General features: G+C 40.8%; 1 protein-coding gene across 5 annotated transcripts in view; it reads left to right on the top strand.

The window, feature by feature from the left end:
• The window catches only part of utrn (utrophin), a 181,694-nt gene that overhangs the window by 38,866 nt on the left and 118,980 nt on the right, over nt 1–23,848 (top strand). For all 5 annotated transcript variants that reach the window (XM_067572501.1, XM_067572502.1, XM_067572504.1 and 2 more), the window contains 33 exons: nt 963–1,090; nt 2,852–2,989; nt 3,101–3,214; nt 3,478–3,633; nt 3,972–4,142; nt 4,289–4,480; nt 5,346–5,480; nt 6,588–6,737; nt 7,237–7,398; nt 7,768–7,899; nt 8,180–8,353; nt 8,548–8,703; nt 8,822–8,992; nt 10,208–10,387; nt 10,921–11,049; nt 11,902–12,072; nt 12,230–12,286; nt 12,621–12,794; nt 13,596–13,733; nt 13,901–13,996; nt 14,179–14,349; nt 15,460–15,632; nt 17,662–17,812; nt 19,042–19,217; nt 19,569–19,704; nt 20,211–20,360; nt 20,545–20,697; nt 20,805–20,906; nt 21,086–21,206; nt 21,723–21,940; nt 22,107–22,224; nt 22,457–22,662; nt 23,613–23,767. In XM_067572501.1, the coding sequence (XP_067428602.1) occupies nt 963–1,090; nt 2,852–2,989; nt 3,101–3,214; nt 3,478–3,633; nt 3,972–4,142; nt 4,289–4,480; nt 5,346–5,480; nt 6,588–6,737; nt 7,237–7,398; nt 7,768–7,899; nt 8,180–8,353; nt 8,548–8,703; nt 8,822–8,992; nt 10,208–10,387; nt 10,921–11,049; nt 11,902–12,072; nt 12,230–12,286; nt 12,621–12,794; nt 13,596–13,733; nt 13,901–13,996; nt 14,179–14,349; nt 15,460–15,632; nt 17,662–17,812; nt 19,042–19,217; nt 19,569–19,704; nt 20,211–20,360; nt 20,545–20,697; nt 20,805–20,906; nt 21,086–21,206; nt 21,723–21,940; nt 22,107–22,224; nt 22,457–22,662; nt 23,613–23,767 (4,954 nt within the window). The remainder of the gene's footprint in view (nt 1–962; nt 1,091–2,851; nt 2,990–3,100; nt 3,215–3,477; nt 3,634–3,971; nt 4,143–4,288; nt 4,481–5,345; nt 5,481–6,587; nt 6,738–7,236; nt 7,399–7,767; nt 7,900–8,179; nt 8,354–8,547; nt 8,704–8,821; nt 8,993–10,207; nt 10,388–10,920; nt 11,050–11,901; nt 12,073–12,229; nt 12,287–12,620; nt 12,795–13,595; nt 13,734–13,900; nt 13,997–14,178; nt 14,350–15,459; nt 15,633–17,661; nt 17,813–19,041; nt 19,218–19,568; nt 19,705–20,210; nt 20,361–20,544; nt 20,698–20,804; nt 20,907–21,085; nt 21,207–21,722; nt 21,941–22,106; nt 22,225–22,456; nt 22,663–23,612; nt 23,768–23,848) is intronic.

The raw sequence follows: 23,848 nt of genomic DNA, 5'->3' as shown, positions 1-23,848 counted from the left end.
AAATTTAACATTGGCTTTTATATGAATCCTTGGCCAGCCACAAGTAATGGATGATGCTCTTATATGGCCTTCCAAAGCTCACAGATGCGTGAGTGTATACGTGAGCGATCAAGTGTAAGATCATACCTGTGCCAGCTCCATCTTTACCTGACGACGTGACTTGGACTCGAAGCAGCCCTGAAAATCAGTCACTGTTTTAGTCTTGGAATTTACATGCGCTGCTCTCCAAAAATGAGTCTGTAAAGGGAAACTTGAATGCTCTCTGCTCCTGACCCTACTGTAGGTGTGTGTGTGTATGTGTTTGTGCGTGTCTGTCTTTCTATGCCTCTTGGGCTTTTATGACTGTGAGGATTTGGATGAGAGCCAAGGAAAACCATTTTGTTTCTGCTTGAGGGCAGTTTGCCTCTCGCTGGGGCCTCTCACTACCCCTCCCCACTTCTCCCAGTTATACTCCATCTCTGCTCTTTGTGAATATAAACATAGCCTGATTATGTAAGCATTAAATCATCTGGTAATTAAAACACTGACAGATAAGGAGGGGAGAGGTCGAAGGAGAGTCATGAAGAAGAACACGAGTATATAAGGAAAGAAATGTTAGCATGAAATAAACCAAATAAGGGTGAAGAAGCCACAAATGTGGACTGTGTAATTGTTATTTGCATTAAGAGTTGATGACAGCTTAACTTTGGCTTTGTATTGTATTCAAGAAAATATCTGCCATGATTGACACATAGGGGTAGGTTAAGAGAGCATTATTTAACTTACTTTGAGAAACATGCTGTCAAACATCTGGGATCCTCTGCATGGAAAACCCACACATGCACTCCCATACACAGATGGGGAGATCTCAAACCAGCTCACTGCCCCCTTGTGGTGGAAAACCTCATGCTTAAGACCTGATGCAGAAGTGATGGATAACTTAATAGATTGTCTCTCTCATTCTTCTGCTTGCTTTATTCCAGCCTTAGCCAGTCTAGAGACCAACCAGATGACACCGAGCCCGGTGGAGGGTCTAGAGGCGAGGCTGGCTACTCTGAGGGACGGAGTAGTCGATGTCCCTACCACTGAGGGGGCAGTGGAGCGGGCACAGGTGAGCGGTGCATGATCTTGATAAATGAATTCATGGTTAAAAACATGAGTGAAAAACCATGGTCAGTGTTCCACCAAACTTCATTTAAATCTATGATAACTAACTTGCTATTAAGTGAACTGATAACTACCACGCAGAGAGACAAAAAGCACCAAAAACATCTCCCAAGTGCAGGTAACAATCATACCAAGCAAGGTATGATCACAAAGTTTCATTAATTAATTATTTAGTATTACATAGTATTACATTTGTCTTATTTATTTTTATGGTTTTGACTTTGGCATTTTGGCAACATTATGTATGACTTCATTATTTGCAGTTTTATACACTGACACTTGCACACTGACACCAAAATATATTTAAATGGACAATGACTCGATTCCAGCTGGATTTGTCAGGTCAAAATAAATAAATAAATTTGTTGTTTTTAGTCTGTGTTCAGGTGTTACTCTTTTGATGTGCTCCTTCTAATTTTGATCATTGTGACATGTTTTGCTAACTTTTTTATTAGTCTGCAACATTTCCAGGACAGTCTTGAAAAAGAGAAATTTATAAAAGTGCATCCTCTTATAGAAGAAAAATCTGCAAACATTTTATCTTTGTTTTGAATGTTATGTATGTGGAGACTGTAGCTGATAACACAGGTGCCTTCTGAACTCTTGAGTCTACACTTGGTTTTTCTTAATGGTTGCTTTGTTTGTGTCTGTGTCTATGCACTTGTACAGTATATCAGTGTGAATGTAAATCTGAGACTGCCATCAGAAAACAATAGGCCCCTTTATCAGTCATTCACTTCCCTCTGCACTGTATCAGACCGCTGTGTAGGAGGAAAAGGGTGTGTGTGGCATGTCCCTGTGTTTTTGTGTGTAGTTTTGAGATATGTGTGTCAATGTGTTTAGTGTGTTTCTCTCCTCCTCCTCCATCCTTTGGTGGAATGCGGCTCAGTCCGAGCTCTTGTTATCGTGGCAGATAGGGCATGGTGCCGGGGAGGGGGCGGGGTCGTGGCACATTCTGGGCAGCGTGCCCGTGCATGCAATACGGAGCTCCCTAACAGCTCAGTGTGGAGCCGCTCAGCCAGTCAGTTAGCCCGATCACTCCAACATACAATCCCATGACAGCCTCTCTGAGCTCTATTAGCAATTAGCCTAATGATAGCCGAGGTGATAGCCATCCGATTGGCTCTGTATAGTTTATTCCCATTTAAATGCACTCGCATTTCACTACACAAATGAGAACCGTTTATTAAATTAATTCAATAGTGATAACATAGTCAGTTGTTTTTTCTCATGTGGCAAAATGTGGGAGCAGTTTAATCACCAGTGTGTACTAACTTGTGGGCAAGGGCATTAATGTGATTGTAAGGTTTTATCAACACATTATTGTGCCTGTACACACACAATTATGTACAGGATGTAGTCACTACATAATTAAAGGTACCCTGCAGAGATTTTGACCACTAGTAGTGCTACGGAGCTACGTTTTGAGGAGCCCCCAAGAAGGTGGATGATACACATTTTTGTTGTTGTTTCACTGATTGACACTTGGTGCCAAATACTTGCCAATAATAAAATACTGTTTAAAAAAATGAAAAATAAAATTCTGGCAAACACTTTAAAGAATAGTATCACTTGGGTGTCCTTATAATCAAATTTTTAAAAAACCCCAAAACCTTTAGTGGCAATAAGAGTTTCCAGGCTTGTCTATCACTTCTGCACAAACCTCAGACATGTTGTTTTAACCCTGAACTTTTGTTCACCTCAGGGTCTGTGTCTAGAGATTGAGCGAACACAGCAAGCTTCCGATCCTGCGGAACTACAACGATGGAGTCAGCTGTCCTCCAGGGCCCGCGAGGAGCTGGGCACACTGCAGTGCATCCTGGGTAGCATGAAGGACAATCAGGTAGAAGAGCTGTCATTGGTTAAAGTGAAAAGCTGGAACAGTTATGTTTTTGTCTTACAGTATTGTTCAGAATATAATGGTAATAATACAGTGGTCGAATGTTGTCGTTAGGTGCGTTTGGTGGAAGTAGAACGTTGGTTGGATGCAGTTCAGGAACTGTTGTCTCGGGATGCTACGGGGTTGGGCGACACAGAGGGTCTACAGGAAGAGCTTAACCAGTGCAAGGTGAGAAGATGATGCACAATATGAAAAAAATTGGTAGATATTTTTTTAGTTTAAAACGCATTTTGACATACTCTTGTAATGACACTATAATTGTATTACTTAAAAGTTACTATTACTGTTGTTTATGTTAACATCATAATTATTTAACAATAGGAAGAGATTACAGATATTGCAATTTTGAATTCACCTGATTTTAAATATAAGAGTTAAATAAAGACTTACTCTTAAGGTTTTTATTCTTTCTTTGTTCTTCTGCCATCAAGGAGCATGTGAATGAGATGGAGTCAGTGGAAGGTTCATTGAAGCAGATAGGAGAGAATGTGAGTTCTGTGCAGGTGGCTGCGGTCCCAGGGCTGGCCAAGTGGGGGCAGGATAAGTTGGACAAGTGTCGGAGCAGATGGGAAGAGCTCAGCAAACAGGTGAAGAAAAACTTTTTATTATGTTCCTCTGTTTGTATTCAGTTTGCAATAGGTGTTTTTTTGCTCATGTAATATATGTTTGATCATAACAATGCTTATTTTATGTGTATGAATATGATTCATTAATCTCAAACTGTCAAAATCATCTGTAGTCCAAAGTCAGAAATACACTTTAGTGCATTAACACATTTTAATTGTGTCTTTGCATTTACAGTTTGATATTCTGCAATGTTGACTGGGAAACATTAGGATTTAGTGCCAGCTCTAAATTAGCCTATAAACTGCAGTCTTACTTAGATCATTCTGCAGTTTATTTGATGGCATATCTTTCTCTCCAGCTGCTGAGACATCAGGACCGTGTGGCAGAGAGTCAAGAGAGGCAGGTGAATCTGAGGAAGGACTTGGCTGAGATGCAGGAGTGGATGACCCAGGTCGATGAGGAGTTTTTGATGAGGGACTTTGAGTACAAGAGTCCTGAGGAGCTGGAGGCATCACTGGAGGAGATGAAGGTGAGGATGGAGGTGTTGGATGTAGTCCAGTGGGGGCAGACTTACACTTGGAGGAAACAAAGGGACTTTAACGCTTGTGTGTGGGTCTTACTCTCTTTCTCTGTTGCTGTCTTTATCGTCCTCTTACCTCTCCTCATCTCTCACAGAGGGCTAAAGAGGATGTGCTGCAGAAGGAGGTGAAGGTGAAGATCCTGAAAGACAGCATCAACATGCTGGTGTCCAGAACATCGCCCCCTGGTGGAAGCAGTGCGCAGGAGCTGACCTCAGAGCTAGAGGGAGTACTCGCCAACTACCACAAGCTCTGTGACCGCTTCAAGAGCAAGTGCCACACCCTGGAGGTAATGTGTGTGTGTGTGTTGATGTGAGGTTTTTTATTTTGGGGAAGATTAAAGGATGACACTTTTTTTTTTTGTCTGTTGGTGATTAAAAATATTGGTCGTCTGACAGATTAACTGTATTGGCTTCTTATTGTAAAAATTGTTATATTGTTGTAAAAATATATTTCCACCACAGCTTCACAGTTTGTAGTTTTGGATTGAAAATACAGAAGCATGTGTCATAGCGCATTTAAGTTGGCTTTGAGTTTAAAGTTAAAGTTTGTCTCTGGTATTAAAAGCTGCTGTGACACATACTCACATAAAAATAATTCTTAATTTTATGCATCATTCGCCCAATTTGTCCACCAACTTGCAACTCTCATGGTTCAGCATTAGAATGAAATGATGGTTTATGCGATGTGTTATTTTCTAGACTGCCCTTTATTATTTTCCGTGGGAAGAACAAGACAAGCTGGAAGGGAATACTTGTGATTCTAGTTTTCACTGCTAATCTGAGAGTGTAAAGTTGTAGGTTTCAGGCACTGTTTTGGATTATCATCACCCCCCTCTACAGGGTAAAGGTCAGACACATCACTGAGTTGTACTTATGCTGATGTTTACACTTGCCTGAAGTCCATTAGTCACCACCCCCTCTTTGTTCTTTGAGTTTTGTAGCTTAATTTGAGTATAAGGGGTATTAAAGATTTTTTTTCAATGGGTCACTGTGAAGTGTATTCTCATATTGTCCTTTAAGATAGTAAGTAAGTGCAAACTTCATAGACCTGTCACTTTCTAGTAACATCATTTATGTTTCTCTGGTTGTGCACTACTGTATTTAAATGTCTTTGACTGGGTCTTTCTGTGTGTGTTGGGGTATATTATGTAGGAGGTTTGGTCCTGTTGGATGGAGCTGCTTCAGTATTTGGACATGGAGCAGAGTTGGCTCAGCACCCTGGAGGAAAAGGTCCAAGCTACTGACAACTTACCAGAGAGCACTGAGGCTGTTAATGAAGCTCTGGAGGTACAAACACACTCTGTAAACATACTTACATATTTTTCTTCTTCTCTTTCTCTTCTGTTAATTAAATAATGTTACTATATCAGAACTACCAGATTATTTTTAGAAAAAGTTTTGTTAAAATGCACATATTCATCCTCCATGGCTGTCGACACATGATAACATACGGTGAATCTCTGTTACTTATTGTGGAAATGAGTTTCTTTATAAATACGTAAGTAACAATGAATCATTGTGTTAGACCAGCCATCCATCTTTGAATATGATTAAAATTGCACTTGTTTCTTTACTTATTCCTGTACCTTTTTTTGAAAGGAGTTGCTCTTTGATCTAAAGACATCCAGGAACTCATTTAATATTCTAAGTCTGTTAATGTCATTGTTGTCTTTGACTCTGTCTTCCAGATTTCTTCTGCTTTGTCTTGTTGCTATATCTGTAGACAGCCTGCAGCATGACTGTCAAAGTCACTTTAATCACAGCCCTTCTTCTGTAACATTGCATAGTGATGAAGGAAATTGAAGACCCTTGAAGACAATGTTCTTCTCTTCTCTTCTTTGTCCTTATGTGTTTTTGGCAGTTTTTTTTAAACTCTTTGTGTCTCCCACCCACTCTTTCTTTTTCTCTCTCGCTCTCGCTCTCCAGCTCCATTCCTTTGAAACTCATTCTCACCCCCGTCCTAATCAGCTGTCGCTCTCTCTCTGTCCATTACCTCCGGGAAGGAGAAGCACATTTAATGACCCCACATAAACAATGACTGTTGGATCCAAACAAGCGCCGTCACTCGACTAGCTTCTCTCTCACTTGTCTCCGATTTCTTGTTCAGTTATCATCTCTTTTCCGTTTGCCTGTATCTGACACACCCAGCGCAGCAATTTCTGCATCTGTAATCCATCTGTTTGCTCAGCTTTTTGAGTCTTTCTCACTCATTTACTGGATTTCTTGTTGGAACTGTGAAGCAGTTTAATTTTCTTGATCTTCATCAAAGGATTGTTTTATCGTTGTTTTGGAATTTCACTCCCTCAAACTCCTTTCCTTTTTGCTCGATTTTCATGATTCTTTGCTCATACGTTTAACCTTGTCCTCTCTCCCTGGTTCTCCATTTACCACCAGTCTTTGGAGAGCGTGCTTCGCCACCCCGGGGACAACCGGACACAAATCAGAGAGCTGGGTCAGACGCTGATAGATGGGGGCATACTGGACGAACTCATTAGTGAAAAACTAGAGGCCTTCAATTCCCGCTACGAGCAACTCAACCACCAGGTCAGGACCTTGTTTTTTTGTGTAAGCAAATGTTAGCAGTGTGTGTGTTTGTTACTGTAGAAATGTATTCTTTTCAAGTCATGTTTGGATTAATTTTCAATATACAGTATTTAGATCTACACTTTCATTTCAGAGTGAATTTGTATTTGAATACATCCTTCCTAAACCTTTGCACAAGCTGTGAACAAATAAATATACTCAACACAATCATACATATTCATAGTTTTATTAGTTATATAATATCTGTATATTTCGGTAAATCACTGCTATATCAACACATATATACTCTATATAAAGTTTATTTCATCATTATGTACATGTTATGCTTGATATATTTATAGATATTTTCCATATTTAGTCTTTTCCAGCTATCAAGGCATTAATGTATCTTACCTTGACTGTGAAATATTATAATACTTATGTGGATCTAAAAGCAATGATGAACCCAACTGTGGAAGATTTAAAGCTGAGACTCGCCGTCTGTGTCCTCCGCTTCCAGGCAGTGAACAGGCAGATTGGCCTTGAGCAGCAGCTGCAGACACTGAAGGAGAACGAACAGGCGCTTCAAACACTGCAGGAGTCTCTGAGCCAGCTGGACCACACACTTACCTCCTACCTTACTGACCGTATCGACGCTTTCCAGCTTCCACAGGAGGCACAGGTATGCTACAAAAGCACAACACTCACATTCAGGGGAGCCACCGGACAAGACGTCTTACATCATATACTGTATTATCTCACTTATTAACTCACTTGTCTGAAGGCCCTCCCTCCAGTTAGGGGCCCATGGAACAGTAGTAAAATAAATGTACTGTTTCATGATGAAAAACAGTTTATAATTTAGTTGTTAAATTGATCCTAAGTAGCATAAAACATTCCTCAACTCCTAAATTATTCTTATAAATTTATCTAAACCACTGTACTACATATGTCCTACAGTGTTATATGTACACAAACACTAAGAAAAAACATAATGAATGCATAAATACACATGAAATAGCATCTGTACTCATTCCTTCTTTTCCCGCAGACCATCGGGGCAGAGATCGCAGCCCACGAGGTGACAGTTGAGGAGATGAGGAGGAGGAACGTGGCCAACTTGCCTCCCCCCACCACTGATGGCAAAGCTGCCAGAGGTGGGACCATGCTGGACCAGCTGCAGGTAACAGTGACTCCTTCTGGAAAACATTAGGAACTGCAGGAATTGTTGTCTGGTTTCTCCTCCTGCTGTCACCACAACATAATCATATGACATAAATGAAGCAATACTCCCTATAATCTGTCATGTGGAGCAGAAATAAAAAATCTAAACTAAACTTTTTTACATGCAAGACAAATACCAGTTCATGGCACCATTGTAAAAGTAGTGGTGCAGCCGTGTATAATCGGCATTGTGATATTGTTGTCCAAGTTTGTTAACCCCACCCTTCACTTCATTGCAGAGGAAACTGAGGGAGATCTCCACGAAGTACCAGCTATTCCAGAAGCCTGCTAACTTTGAGCAGCGCATGTTAGACTGTAAGAGGGTCCTGGATGGTGCCAAGGCCGAGCTGCACATTCTGGATGTCAAGGACGTGGAGCCGGAAAAGATCCAGTCTCACCTCAACGGCTGTATGGTGAGAGCTGCGGTTTCTTTCTTTTACACAAACTCTGATTGCAATGTAATTTGTGCAAATTACAAATGTTTAGCAAACTTTAATGTAAAGACGGAGACACAAACAATGATATTTGCCGGTCTAGCTACCTGTTTTTGCCGGCACAGACACACAGTTTATCTCACTCAAACTTTTCCCCTCTTTTCGCTGTATAGAAACTCTACAAGTTGCTGAGTGAGGTGAAGCTGGAGGTTGAGACGGTGATAAAAACAGGTCGACAGATTGTGCAGAAACAGCAGACGGAGAACCCCAAGGCCATGGACGAACAGCTCACTGCTCTCAAACTGCTGTACAATGACCTAGGGGCACAGGTAACTTAACTTAAAATTTACTTTCAATGTTCTACAAACTACAGCACAGGCTGGATTTATAGTATCACTCAGCATCTCGGAAACCATTTTACGACAAGTTTGTTCCTTTTCTTCACAGGTAACAGAGGGCAAGCAGGACTTGGAAAAAGCTTTGTCTCTGTCTCAAAAGTTCCAGAAGGAGAGCGCCACCCTGCATGAGTGGCTGACCACCAGTGAGGCTCAGCTCCAGGAGAAGAACAGCTGTGGAGACATGCCGGCTGACATTGATGCTGAGATTGCATGGGCAAATGTGAGTAGTAGTCTGTGTGTGTGGACCTATTTAGGGGCAGTCTATTTTACTATTTTTATTTCTAATTAAGAAGAAAAAAAGAGGAAGGAAAAAAAACTAATGAAAAGCCCTGGTTGTATTCAGTCATCAAATCTCCTTAGCAGTGTTTTTGCTTTTAGCCAGTAGGTGGAGCAGAGGCAGTTTGATGTTTCTGAGAACAACAATTTCCTCTAACACTGAAAATAAACTGTATCAACATTGTCAAGAGAGGACAACTAAGGGATTGTCAAGAGAAATTCTTCAGCTGTAATTGAATCCATACTCACCCTTTCAGCAGCATCCTTTTTGTACAGAATAGTATGTATTCATAATTGCCATTCTGCTTTCCTCACTCTGAGACCCCAATTCACTGAAATGGCCTCAAAGTTATACATCATCTACCACACTGAACCAACCCCCTTTTTTACCCCTTTGTCCAAAACACTCAACAACAGCAACATTGTTAAAACGAAATTATCTTGCTTTAGAAACACTATGTCCCCTGAAACAGGATGGATTGTAAATGGCTCACAGGTTCACACCAAGTCAACAACAAAAAATGTATTTTTTTTCCTTCAAATTTATATTTCAAGGTACATTTTTTTTAAAGGTTTTCAAATGTATATGCAGTTGTTTATATGAAAACTTAGGGTATCAAGGCAGTCTGTTTTTGGTTTGTATCACATGTGTGTGTGAGTGTGGTTCAGGTATTCCTTATGTTGTGGGGACATAAATCTGTTTACACAGTCATGTTTTGGGGACTTGCTGCCCTTATGGGAACAAGAAACAAGTCCCTGTAATCTTAATCATTAATTTTAGGGTGAAGACTTGGTTTAAAGTTAATGTAACTTAAGGGCTATGTTATGGTTAGGTTAAGGTTAGGGATAGGGTTAGGCAAGTAGTGGTTATGGTTAAGGTTAGGATAAGTCTCCAGGAAATGAATGTAAGTCAATGTAATGTCCCCTGAAGTGATAGAAACACGACTCTGTGTGTGTGTGTGTGTGTGTGTGTGTGTGTGTGTGGGTGGGTGGGTGGGTGTGTGTGTGTGTGTGTGTGGGTGGGTGGGTGGGTGCAATAAGATAAATCCTACCAACTGCTAGCTGATATGGCAATAAATTATTGAAACTTGGAGGTCATCACATGAACTTTTTTAATATACAGTATTGCATTATTTGTGTGTGTGTGTTGCTGCACCAGGGCCTGCTGAAGGAGTCGGAGCGTCGTAAGGCAGAGCTGTCCAGCTTGATGGAGACCAACGCTGGTCTGCAGACTCTGGTGGAAGGCAGCGAGGTGCAGCTGGAGGACCGACTGTGTGGCCTCAATGAAGCCTGGGGCCGCGTTCGCACCCTAACTGAGGACTGGCTTAGCGCTGTGCTGGTGAGTGCAAATATTTTATACAGTAAAGCTTAATAAATAAAGAGTTCTGTGTTCTTTATTTTATGTTCTGAGTAAGTAGATTCTCCCACCTGCTTTAAGTTTTAATATCCATGCTTATACAATACATTTCCAAGCTGACAGGCTAATCCGGAGTGGATACATTTTTGTCTTAGCTGTCCCTTTCAGAATGCTTTTACTATGTGTTAATGACAAATCTCCTGTAATTTTTTCCTTCATTATAATACATATCAAATATTCTGAAATAATTAATGCACAGTTGGTAATTTTTGAAATCCTAAAAAGTTAATTGAGTTTGAAAGTTCTGATTTATTTGTTGTTTATTTTTCTTTTAAAGATTTACAATTCAAATAATAGATTTCCTGATTATACCCTGTTAGTCAATTGATTTTAATAGATTGGCCAAGAAATAAACTTTTAAACAGAAAATGCAGGAGGACGTTTTATATGTAATTAACATTTTTATGTCCTAATGAAAACACTGAGCCTTTGTTTTTCTTTGTGTGTGTGTGCAGAGTCACCAGAATGAAGTGGAAATTTTTGATGAGAACCTGGCTCACATCAGCACTTGGCTCTACCAGACCCAAATCCACCTAGATGAGGCTGAGCGGCTCGCCCCGACAGAGAGGGAAAAAGTGGTCAAGGTAAAGGAGAGACAGTTGTTCCAGTGTGAGAGAGAAAACAAGCATTATGAATTAAGGGAGAAAGGCCGCAAGGCGTGGACCCGTACACCCAGTACACAGAAGATTTTGAGGTTGCCAGTCTGACTTTATGCATGGCATCATTACAAAGTTATTCATTAATACAAATAACTGTTTAATTGTAAAGTCTGAAAAATATGTAAAAATTGTAGAGCTTACAGGAAGTGCATTCTGCTAAAATCCAATGTTACCCTGTGGTATGGAAATATCTTAATGCATTTACTTATAAAAAGATTAGTTCTATACTGCAATGTAAAAAAACAACAATTTCTTAAAGTAACACATCTGGGTTGTCCACAGTTTCAGCAGAAACTTTGTGTGTTTGGTTTAGATGGGAATTTTCAAGAAGAGTATTACTTGGATAATATAAGCACATTTTAATGAAGTTCTTGTTAATGGCGTAGCTCAACTTTGCCATGGGTCACCAAAAGGAATAAAAATAAAGTAAAAGATATAATTAAGGAAGGGGAAGAGAGTTTGTTGAAGTATGGGAAAGAGAGAGGGTGGCTAAATGAGAAAATGAGTGAAGAGGAGAAGCTGACCCTTTTTGTAGTTCTGTCAAATAATTTATCTCAGTTATATTAAATTCTTAACCCTTCCCTTCCTCTCCCTCGACAAGTGAAGGTTTCCACTAAATATCAGCAGGTCCCTGGGCCTGCTAACCTTGATCAGTACATACTGTGCTGAACTCTCTGGTCTGCTCCAAGGCTATTCTGCCACCCTGTCTGAGAGAGGAGAATGACTGATAGCACAAACAGATAAATAGATGACCAGCTACTCTGTGTCTGTCCTCAGCGCATGCTGGAAGAGCTGGAGGATATCAGTCTGCGTGTAGACAGTGTCAGGGACCAGGCAATCATCCTGATGACCAGCAGGGGGCCCGCTTGCCGAGATGTGGTGGAGCCCAAACTGGCAGAGCTCAACTGCAACTTTGACAAAGTGTCCCAGCACATCAAAACTGCCAAGGTACGAAAGCAACAAACTAAAATAACATTAAAGTCACAATATCAAACAGACCACCTTAACTAATGCACAAGATCAGTGTGAAAAGTTTTGTGTCACAAAAAGCATGAGGTACAGTGTGTAAAATCAGTGTGTCTGTTACTTGTGTGTTGAAATACAGATGATGACCAGTTTGGAGTCAGGTGGTGTTGAGATAAACCAGCAGGCACCTCAGCAGGTACAATAAACTGTTATTAATACAAGTTACAATGGCAATGGGACCAATAAAATAATATCAAAACCAGTTCACCACAAAATACTTAACCTTATACAAGGGAGCCATAAGTAATTTCTTTCAAACTTGAAATACATTGAAACAGCTGCCAAGAGTCTTTATTGAAAATACTGTAGGTATATACATGCAGCCAACGTAATGAAAGATTAATGTATCACAAAGGATACATCAGTTCAACACTCTTATTTGAGCATCCAGTTTGAAAATTAATCTGCACTTTTCATCTTACCTGCTCTTGCAGACTTTCCTGAGATGTGTGTTTGCTCTTTCTCATCAGGTCATCATTCACAGCCAGGAGACCCGAGCAGAGAGCCAGTGTCAGACTCGTCCTGCTGACACTCTGGTCCCCAGTGAGGTGAAGGACCTTCAGGCAGAGCTCCAGGATACTCTCAGGGCTCTGCAGCAGCAGCAGCAGCAGCAGGATCCAGCAAACATCCTGGATGATGACAAGGTACACATAGTACCTTTCGATTTTATCCTTCTGTAGCATTTTTTTTATTTAAAACATTCAAGGCAACTGTAATAGTTATGATGATGGTGGTTGATAATAGTGCTAATATTAGAGGATATGTACACATAGAAAAGTAGCAAAGAAGTAATTGCTTCATTTATATGGAGCCACTTAATGTTGTAGTATTTTGAGTGGAATTGACATGCTGTCCATTGTGTAGTCAAAAGTTTTCATTAAGGTTTTCCATCTCTAGCAATTGTCCCGATGAATTTGAAAATACACACACACACATACACACAGACAATTGCCTTAGGTTGCCAATTATTCCCTTTCTGTTTCTCTAAACCTGAAGTTTTATGAGATTTTCTATGAACAATATGCTGGGCCACAGGCTATATAAAGCTGCCCTCTGATAAGACAAGCTTTGATTGGACAATTCAAGGTCTGGAATTCAATCTGTGTATGACGTTAAACACACTAGCAGAACAAACCTGGCCAATCCAAAGCAAGGTCAGTGTACCAGTCACTGACAATGCCAGTCACAAGCTCTCATTGTGTTTTTAACAGTGTGTCCACAGCGTCTCCACTCTAATCTACTTATTGCTTGTTTAATAAAGGAGCTATTTACAGCTAAAGTCAATTTCTGATGTGTAAGTTGTTATTTTCCAAGCCCACTGAATAGATGGATAGACTTAAGATGTATTGAAGACTGCTGTAATTAGAAAAAAGTTCCAGTTGGGACTGAATTGCAGGCTCTTGAACTTGTTATGTAACCTTTTGCCCATTCTCTCTCTGCACCAGATGGATGAGGAAAAAGCCAGTGTAGAGGACCTGCTGAGAAGAGGAGAAGACCTGCTGCAACAAACTCCAGACGAGGGCCAGAAGGAGGAGTTGAGACTTCTGTTGCTCCGGCTGCAGAGCCAATACTCTGCTCACAGGGTGAGATGCATAAAAAAAACTATGTTTTGTCTTCCTTAAGCGGGGCTTGTTGTGAGAATGTGTTTTTTATCTAAGAAAAAAGTATCTCTTTGTCATATTGTGTTTGCCCTTTTTGCACTGTTTCAGTTTGGTCAACATGCGTGTGTTTTTGTGTCTGCCTGGTTTAGGAGTTGAGGGTGCTGCGGATCAGGCAGGTAGAAGTCTCGGTGGAGTCGTCATCTTCCCACATCTTCACAGAGCAGCTAAGAGAGTTTTCGACCGAGGTGAGGGACTCACATGTACAAAAAGGATATCATTTTCTTTACTGAGGTCTGACCATCACTGTTTGTACTTAATTGGATGACTGTGGTTTTGGTTTAGCATGGAGTGACATGCTGTATCATCATGTGCCACAATAGGTGTCAATGCAATTTATAATTTTCCCCCCTTTTCCTCCTTGGTGTAGGAGATGTCTGCAGTGGAGCAAAGTGGTGCTCCCGTACTGAGCCCCTCTGACTACCTGCTGGACATCAACAAAGTGCTCCTCGCCATGGCTGACAACGAGTTGCTCCTGAACTCCTCTGAGCTCAGCGGGGGGCTATATGAAGACTTCTCTAGCCAGGAGGACACACTCAGGGTGGGTCGACACTGGAATACCAAACATAAGTCACAATTAGTTAGTGTAAACATGTTAAAACATTTCTGCAATATTGTTTGCTTTTGTGCGTTTGTGCGTTGAGTTTTCACAAGACAAACAGAAAAAGAAGTAGAAAAGCAAAACCTAAAGAACATTTGTCTGTAGTAGAAATAGACTCTAAAAGTGCACTTATGTATTACTTTATCCACCTGCAACCTTGTGGCACTTGTGTTGAGGCACTTATTCTTGAAGAGTTCTCTTTGATCTACTGTGGCTTGCATTATACCACCTTTGTTTATTGCTTTGGACAAAATGAATAAATGTAAATGTAAGAAATGATTTAACAGAAAACACTGCTCCTTTGGGAGGGAATTCCAAAACAAAATGTTCTGGGATTAAAGGTTTGGTGCCTTTCAGGCTTACATTTGGAGTTAAAATTTACTAGAAGTTCTTCGTTGGGGTATTTAAGGTTACTCAGCATCATAGAGGATTAAACTTGATAAGGCTTGAGGCTAAATCTGTCCTCTCTTTAGAAAATATTAAAGTCAGTCTCTCTCAGATAATCAGCTGCCACAACTGATGTGATGTGATTTTCTTCTATTTTCTACTGCTTGTTGTATGAACCTTAACGTCGCAGTACACGCTATTAAGCCACTAGGTGTTGCACTAGAGCACCAACATCTCAGACCAAAACAAACGTGTCGTTTACTCAATTAAGTTGGAAAAAAAAAGAAAGCTGACAACTCACAAAACAGATCAAACTGTCAAACTAGGCAGTGCTGATCAAATATGGATCAAGATTCTGTTTGCATTGCCTATTTCTCACCTCAAATGTTTTCAGGAACATATTTAAGTGTACTGTTTAGCTGTAATTTGAGAAAGTTTTTGACGCATCTGCCACTCTCAGCCGTTGCGGCTACCAAAACAAAGAACACAGATGCTTGGATAACAACACACACATAGGGAGTGTGACTTCATTCACTGCTCCACAGGTCCACAATATCTTTACATAGCAAATAGTTGTTAGCTGACATCCGGGAAGACTGTTTTAATTCAAAGTCTCCCCCCTCTCTCTTTGCTGTCCCTCTTCCTTCATTTGTCTTTTCTTAGAATATCAAAGACAATCTGGAGCGTCTCGGTGAGCAGGTGGCAGGGATACATGAGCGCCATCCTGATGCCATCCGAGATGCTTCGCCTGCTGAGGTTGCCCAGATTGGAGACGCCCTCACACAGCTCAATGCTGAGTGGGACCGCCTCAACCGCATGTACAACCACCGCAAGGGGTGAGCGCTGTTGATTGAGCTTGAAAAAATCTTTCACAGAAAATGTTGTGAAGCAAACAAGCTGCTATTTTTAGAAATAAATGTGTGTGAATTTGCGTGTCAGGATATTTTGTCGAAGCTGTAGAGAGAGCTGCCAGCTGTCCACTCGTCAGGAGACACCAGGAACGGTTAAAGAGATAGACCAGGGCACAAAATCAACCACCTTATACACCTTATATACACACACACACACACACACACACACACACTGACCTTGAAGACTATCAAAACAATGCCTTGGGCATAAACAATCTCATGCCTATTCACATATTCACTCATTCATTCACACACTCAAATCACACACACACTGGATGACCTTGACTACCATCAACACAATTCCTTAGGCATAAACAGTCTCCATTTACTGAGTACAGTATGTGCACATGCTAGAATAAGCTAGTAAGCTAATTTTGCAGATTGTACACAAAAGCTGAAGCACTACGTATGTAATCAAAATAACCTCTGGGCATCATTAAAAATCAAAAGAATGGAGTATGTTTTGTAAAATTGCTCATCCAAAACTAATTGCCTTGCCTTGTCTCTCTGATCAGATTTGTTCTGCTCTAAGGGATGCTGTAAGAGGAAATAGCCCTCATGCAGACCATCAGTGCGATAAAGATCTGTTTTTTGTATTAGGCATTTTAAGTAATCAGCCTCTTGGTCTATGTTGATTTATTCAGTAGCGTCACTCTGAACTCTCCAGTCGATGCAGGTGTTTCTGAGCACCATTTTCCTGACATTTTTTAATGCATTTTATAGAGGTCAAGTGCTCCATTTTTCCTTATCAGAAACCGTGGGATTTCCCAGTAGAACCTGGTTGTACCCTTAGACACCCGGATTCCTTCATTTCTCATCCTGTTCTGTATTAAGCCCACTCTGTCTAAAACCAGAGAAGTATAGATAAATAAAAAAGTAAGCCTAATTTCCTGTAATCACTGAAATTGCAAACTAACTCTGCAAAATTAACTTAGTTTAAGAAAGAAAAAAAAATCTTATGCTGATACTTTCATTCTGCAGGTGTTTTTACATATGACATCTACTGAGTAGTGGAAAAATGACATTACAAGTAAATTCCTCAGGTACTTTACTTAAGTATGTCTGTTTTGTACAACTTTATACTCACACGCTACTAAATTTCAGTGGGAAATGCACTACTTTTTACTCCTCTACTACTTTATTTGAGTCACTAGTTACTTAACAGATTAACTATATATATACAAAATATAAGAAGAGTTCATAAATAGGATGTTTACTTTAGATAAAACTATCAGATATAGAGTAATAGTATATAAAGTAGTTGAATTTAGCTCTGACCAGATACGACATTAAAATTCTGCTTACACTTTGCATCAGAAAAGGGAATGCAATAACATAATACTGTATATAGTAACAGTGATGGGGGCCATCATAACTTTTACTATTGATAGTTGAAGAACAGTACTAGTCAAAAATTTGGACACACTTTAAATAAATGAGAAATTGTGTCCAAACCATTGACTGGTACTGTATATTTTTCTGATAATATTTACATACTTTTACTCAAGTAACATTTTGACTTTTACTTGTAACACAGTATTTTAACACACTGATATGAATACTTTTACCTAATTAAAGGTTTAAATACTTCTTCTACCATGACCTCTACTGTCATTCTTAAATAATGTGGTTCACACATCAACCTATATTTGCTGTGCGTTGAAGTTCAGCATTTTTTTCTGTCAGATTTCCTTGAGCATATTTGTTTGGCATGTTTCCTTTTAACATATTTCAATTAATACAAGTAAAGATTTGAGAAAAAGATAGTTGAGAGATCTATCAAATATATTATTTTTTGTATTTGTTTCACAAATCTCAAACAATGAACTTGAAAAAAGGTTCCAAAGTTAATGGCTCCCCTTTTTCCAGTTTACGTTACAAACTCTCGTTACAGCTCTGGTTATTGTAGAGAAAGACATGGCGTGTGATTGTGTGCTCCCTTGTTGTGCCGCAGGAGTTTTGACCGTGCCATAGAGGAGTGGAGGCAGTTCCACTGTGACATGAATGACCTGAGTCAGTGGCTGGCTGACACAGAGACACTGCTGTCCGAGAGCATTGGCCCTGAAGGACAGCTGGACCTGGACTCTGCACGACAACACCAAGAGGTCAGTAGAGGGTGATGGAGCATGTGGAGGTCTGAATGTGTGTTTTGTGTGAGTGAGTGTGTGTGCGTGACTGCCTGAATTCACATGCACAAAAGTAATGATTTCTACATATGTATTTATTCACACCACCACTGAGACATCTGTAAGTTTAACTAAGCACACAGATTTTTCTATTTTTCTGTGTTTATTATATGATATTATATAGACAATATAGAAAGCATTGCATCCCATATGTTTATAAGCTCAAGGCAAGATTATTACCTTCCCAGGATACCCCAGTAATAAGTTTGAGATATTAGTAGCTAGATGGTTGGAAATGTTAGACCGGAGATAATTGCATTTTGTTCCCAAGGGGAAAATAGGTGGTATACTTTACCTACTAAACAAACACACTGCACACATAGCTGTTCATTATTCAGAGTGAGAAATGGACAGAAATTAACTGAAGAGCAAGATGAAAAGAGGCCTTTAATTTTCCTTTGTTTGATTACTAAAGCGCCAATTTCATTTCAATGGGGGATTAAATTTTCTAAAGCCTGGGCATTATCACTGACACCACCACCACCAATAACACCTTTATCATTTGCAGAGCTCCAGCTACACTCCATCTGTCTAGCTCTTTTACAAGTTTTCACAGTCACTGAGAATGAGACAAGGAATCAAGTGGATTGGAATTGAGAGCTCAATTAGCTGACTCACCCTTTAGCTGACTTTACAATCACTCTCACTACTTTATGGATGTGTCTTGGCAAGTTAAGTCTCTCTTGGTGGAAGCAGCTTAAACCAGTGGTTCTCAAACTTTTTCACATCAAGGACCCCTGAACTGCTTTTTTTTTTGCTTTTAGATGTTTTATTACAGAAAGTTTATGAAACCCATGACCAAAATAGTCATACATTCTGTCATTCTGTTACTTATGGATGGAATTATAGTGAAAATAGATGATTCCTCTTTTTGCTTGGGACACCCTGGAAACTGCCTCAAGGACCCCTGGGGGTCCCTGGACCCCACCTTTAGAACCACTGGCTTAAACCTTGATTTGCCACAAATCATGCCCATGTGTCAGTCAAAGATTTGCCTGGTAAGATGGACTTGAGCTGGGGATTTGGCCCTGAGTGAATCGGCTTATGCTGTGTGATTGATCCCAGATTTCACCTTTTTTTTTTTTTTTGAGGCTTTTTTTTCTTCTCTGTCTGTCATGCTCTCTTTCATCCCTTTTTACTTATTTTAGGAGCTGGAGGAAGGCCTTGCCAGCCACAAGCCCGTCCTAGCTGTACTGATCCGCACCGGAGAGCAGATAATTGGGCAGTTGTCATCCCCTGACGGACCCCTGCTTGAAGAAAAGCTAGATGCACTGGGTCAGCGTTGGAGAGCTGTCAACCGTCAGGTCCTGGACAGACAGCGCAGGTAGCGTATCCAAGGAAACACCATGGATGCCATGTAAATGAGGTTGTATGGATAAGAAAGATTATGGGAATATACAGTATTGTAGTCAAATTTGAATTCTGACACAATCATTGCTGTGTCTGGTTTTGAATCAAGTCTTGGTTTTACAGTATAATGTAGCACAGAGGTTAGCGCTTCCTCTCCACCTCTGACACACTTTGTTTCTTTATCGGTGTTTGGCAGGTTAACATTATCAGTGTGGTCAATCAGTCTATAACAGCAATTTAAATGTAAATTTCAAGATTAAGCCTGCAACCTGGGGGAAATGGAGATCCCTATCTTAGTGCATAATGTATGTATGTATGTGTGCAGGCTGGCTGGAGGGGACCCGGCCCTGTCAGACCTGGTGAGGAGACGTGAGGAGCTGGCTTTGTGGCTGGAACAGGCAGAAAACGCTGTTATTACCCTGCCTGTCAATGCCACCGACAAAAACCTGAAAGAACTCAAGGTACAGCAAGGACCAAAACATGACCAAGTTCGTATTAGTTACCTGACGCTTTATCGAAGCGCAGTGATTTCTATCTCCATTCCACAGCCGGTAGATTCAGCTGTTGTAATGGTCAGCTCTGACTGTGTTGCTGTTTCCTGCTGTGTCTTTGCTCTTTTGCCCTTCTTGCCTCGCTGTACCCACAAGTCGCTCCCTGTATCTCAATCATTCCTACTTGGTGCAAAACCTGTCAAACCCAGCAAACATTCGCAGAACTGGCCTTTCACATCTCTTGTTTTGAACAATGCAATTTTGTTGACAATCACTCTGTGTTTTCTGTCTTCATTCCTTCTCGACAACAACCTCTGCCAGAGTTTTCTGCCCTGTGGAGACACATTGCAGAAAGTGAATGCCAGTGAAGTTTTAGGCCATGTACAACTACCCGATATTCTACTGCTGACCTGGAAAACATTACTTCTTGATTTCCTTTTTCTTGATTTGCAATTACAATTTCACTTTCCTTGCAGGCCCTTGCTGATGAACTTGATGCGCAGAATGAGCGCCTCGGTTGGCTGAACAAGTACGCCCCTCAGATCCTGGCCAGTCCGAGTGTGAGCCCTCAAAACAGAGACCAGCATGTTGGCAAACTAAGAGTCATCAACCTCAACTGGAGCAAGGTGAGAGTTTTTACATGACAACTGCAAGCCCATACTCCAACTTGCAAAAATGCTTTTTTATTAGTTTGTTACTCTGCTTTTTATCAGAGGCGTTGTCTTGGGTGAAAAATAGAGTATATGAGTATTGTCACATAAACTCCCCTGTCTTTCTTCCTCCCTCCTTTACTTTCCCTTTCCTTTACAGGTAACCCACGAGTTGTTAGAAAAAGTGGGAGAGGTGGAGACCAACCTGCAGAGTCACGCACAGTTCCAGGACAGAATGAACAGGCTCACTGACTGGGTTGTCGTCACACACCAGACAATCACAACCAGGGGCCTCACTCCTGGCCAGGCACTGGTAGATACATCCCAAGAACCAGCACACCGAAACTTACTGAAAATTCAGTTATCACATACACACATACGCAACACTTTGTACCTAAAACTAGCTTTTACCTGTTGTAGGCTCTTGAGGCCTCCATGAAAGACAGGAAGAAGGACCTTGAGGACCTGTTGGCTCATTCTATTGAGCTACAGAGACGACAGCAGCTGCTACCTCAGGAAAAGGTCCCAGTTTCCATAGTAATATGATTTAATAAAGAAACACTGCTAATTGTTGAATACTGTATAATTATACCATATTGCAAGGTTAAAGCACTACTACAGCTACACTCTGTTTCTTAATAATATACTGTACTATTTTTTTAATTGTACGTATGTGCCCCTCTGTGTTTTCATGTGTGTAGAGTAAGGTAGAGCAGCTGGCAGCTGACTGGAAAGCTCTGGATGGGCGACTGAGGGAATCGCTCCCGCCACCTGTCCCTTCATGGACACACCACCAGCATGTCGTCCAGCACCAGCAACTCGGTAAAGACATCTCAGGAATTCTTATTTCTGAATCACTCCCTCTGACTTCATTATACATCAAGAGCACAGAAATGAAGAGGCAAAACATAGTCCCAATGAAGTATTAAGCTTTTAATGAGACAGAGAAAATTGGATATTTGAATCTTATAGATCATTAACAGGAAATGAAAAGCATATAAACATTCACTCGCTTAGAGGTAATAAGCACTCAGGTGACAGATTTGAATTCCCTCTCGGCCTGGTTTAATTTGGAGCATGAAAATGCATGATGAAATAACAAATAAGAGGTGAGCAACAAAGTCCTGGTTGTGTAACACTGAACAAGCCCCGACGCCTCATTCATCATGATTTTGTGTGATGCCACTATCCTCCGAGAGCCATCTGACAGCACCTCCTCTCTCACTCTGCTGTAGCATCTTTAATGTTCATTGCATCATTTCCTTTTTAAAGAAGCCCTATATGTCAACATTACTCGCCTTGAGTTCCCTGCCTTTTTTTTTTTTTGCCTCGCTCCAGTGTCTGCAGTCCCCTCAGCTGTGCAGATGGCTAGCCTGGTGAGCGAGGACCCCCATCACCAAACCCCGCACACAGCAGACACCGTGGCGCCCACCGACCTCAATGAGACAGCCACCGAGCTGGCAGACTGGCTCCTCCTTATCACCCAGATGCTCAAGTCTAATATTGTCACTGTGGGAGACATAGAGGAGATCAGGACCACCATGGGACGTCTTCAGGTAATAACTGGAGTGCAGAGAAGAGGGACAGAGAAGTTGGGGTATGGTTGTGTGATTTTTAAAGGGAATAGCACATATTTTTTGTAAAATTGAACTGCCAAATGCCTTCCTATGTTGTCAAATTTTTGTGTGACTGCTGGTATGTATTTGTGCTTCGTCCTGGCAGGTGACTAAAAGTGACCTGGAGCAGCGTCACCCCCAGCTAGAGGACATTTTCACCCTGGCACAGAACATCAAAAACAAGACCTCTAACCTGGACGTTCGCACATCCATTACTGAGAAACGTATGTACAGAAAAGGACGATCACATGAGAAAAATTTAACAGGCACTGTTTTTTCAAAATCACAGAAATCACCAAAGATGGCAGAGAGAATATAATTTTTTTGGTTTGGTTTGGTTTACCTATTTTATTTGTTTTTTTTGGTGTTCGGTTTTATGTGTATCTCTTAGCATTTCATCATCATCACTCTCTGTTTGTCTCTGCTTTTGGAATATGCATCTGTCCCTGTCTGTAGTGGAGAAGGTGCGTAGCCAGTGGGACAGCACGCAGCATGGTGTTGAGGCACGGCTCCAGCAGCTGGACAACATGATTGGCCACAGCAACCAGTGGGAGGAGCAGAGGAAGGAGGTGAAGGCCCTTATTGGGCACAACGAAGGACACTTCCACAACCTGCTCCAGCAGTCCCAAGATCCCCTGACTAAACAGCTTGCTGACAACAAGGTTAGAGAAGAGTTTCACTGTTCAACCTTCTCTCATTGTCCCCAGGGTTTCTGTTGCCTGTCCTTCCCGAGGTCATTCACTGTGATTCTGCATCCTTGTCATTAAGGTAGACTAGAAAAGCACTCAAGGGAATTGTATTACTCACTCTCCTAATAGCGAGAAAAATCTTAACCAAACTTTACTTTATAAAACATTAGAAACCCTTTATGAGTTTGAACAGCGCTGTTTGAGTCTGTACAAGGTGGGAATGAATAAATCACCTCTCTGCAGTATCACTCTGAACCTTAATAACATTCAAACACCTACATCATCCATCATTTTAATTTGAGATGATGACTTGGCCCGAGAGTTTCTGGAAACAAATTCTCATGCCTCATGACTGAGTCTGAATCATTGTAGGAACCGAACACTAGAGGGCAACTGAGTTTAACAGAATCCAGCATGTAACTGTGGATTGCTCCTAGTCTGTGCAGCTGTGTAATGATGAGTAATAGTCCATTTAAAATAGTGAAGTGTTCCTTTTGTTAAGAGAATAAGAACCTCGGGGTCAAATATGGGTGACTTATTTTCTAATGCTAAATTTAAAATAATAATTTGGCTTTATGAATAACAGTTGGGTCTTATATAAGCTGCTTGATTAAGTAGAGGTTAAACTAACAATGTCAGATGGCTGAGCAGTAGAATAACAGATTTCTTTGTGTTTTTAATAGCTGAAGCTTAATTTAATTTCATTAAGTTTAGTGACTAGGTCATTAATATTCTTACATAGCAATTTGTCTAACTAAAAGCAGATGTTAAGCCACAATGATATATAGAAAACCTTGCATGCACGTAAACAACATAAAAAATGCAGAAGTCTATAACAGAGTCTCTCACAGTGACACATAATGGCTGAGTCATATCTGTCACATCATGATGAACCTAACACCACCCTGTTGATTGTTTTACAGGTGTTTCTCCAAGACCTGGGCCGAGGCCAAGCGACAGTTGCGGCCTTCAACGAGCTGTCCAATCATCTTTTGCGGGAGTATTCTACTGACGACACCAGGAGGATCAAAGAGGTCACCGACAAACACAACGCTACCTGGAACAGCATCAACAACAGGTGCACACTCACACCGACACAATGACATCGCAGCCAGTATTGAGTTATAAATCATAAAGCACGTGTTTTGTCATGCATAGA

The sequence above is a fragment of the Thunnus thynnus genome, chromosome 18 (assembly GCF_963924715.1).
Source record: "Thunnus thynnus chromosome 18, fThuThy2.1, whole genome shotgun sequence".
In the NCBI taxonomy this organism is placed as follows: Eukaryota; Metazoa; Chordata; class Actinopteri; order Scombriformes; family Scombridae; genus Thunnus; species Thunnus thynnus.
This window is presented reverse-complemented; position numbering and strand designations above follow the sequence as displayed.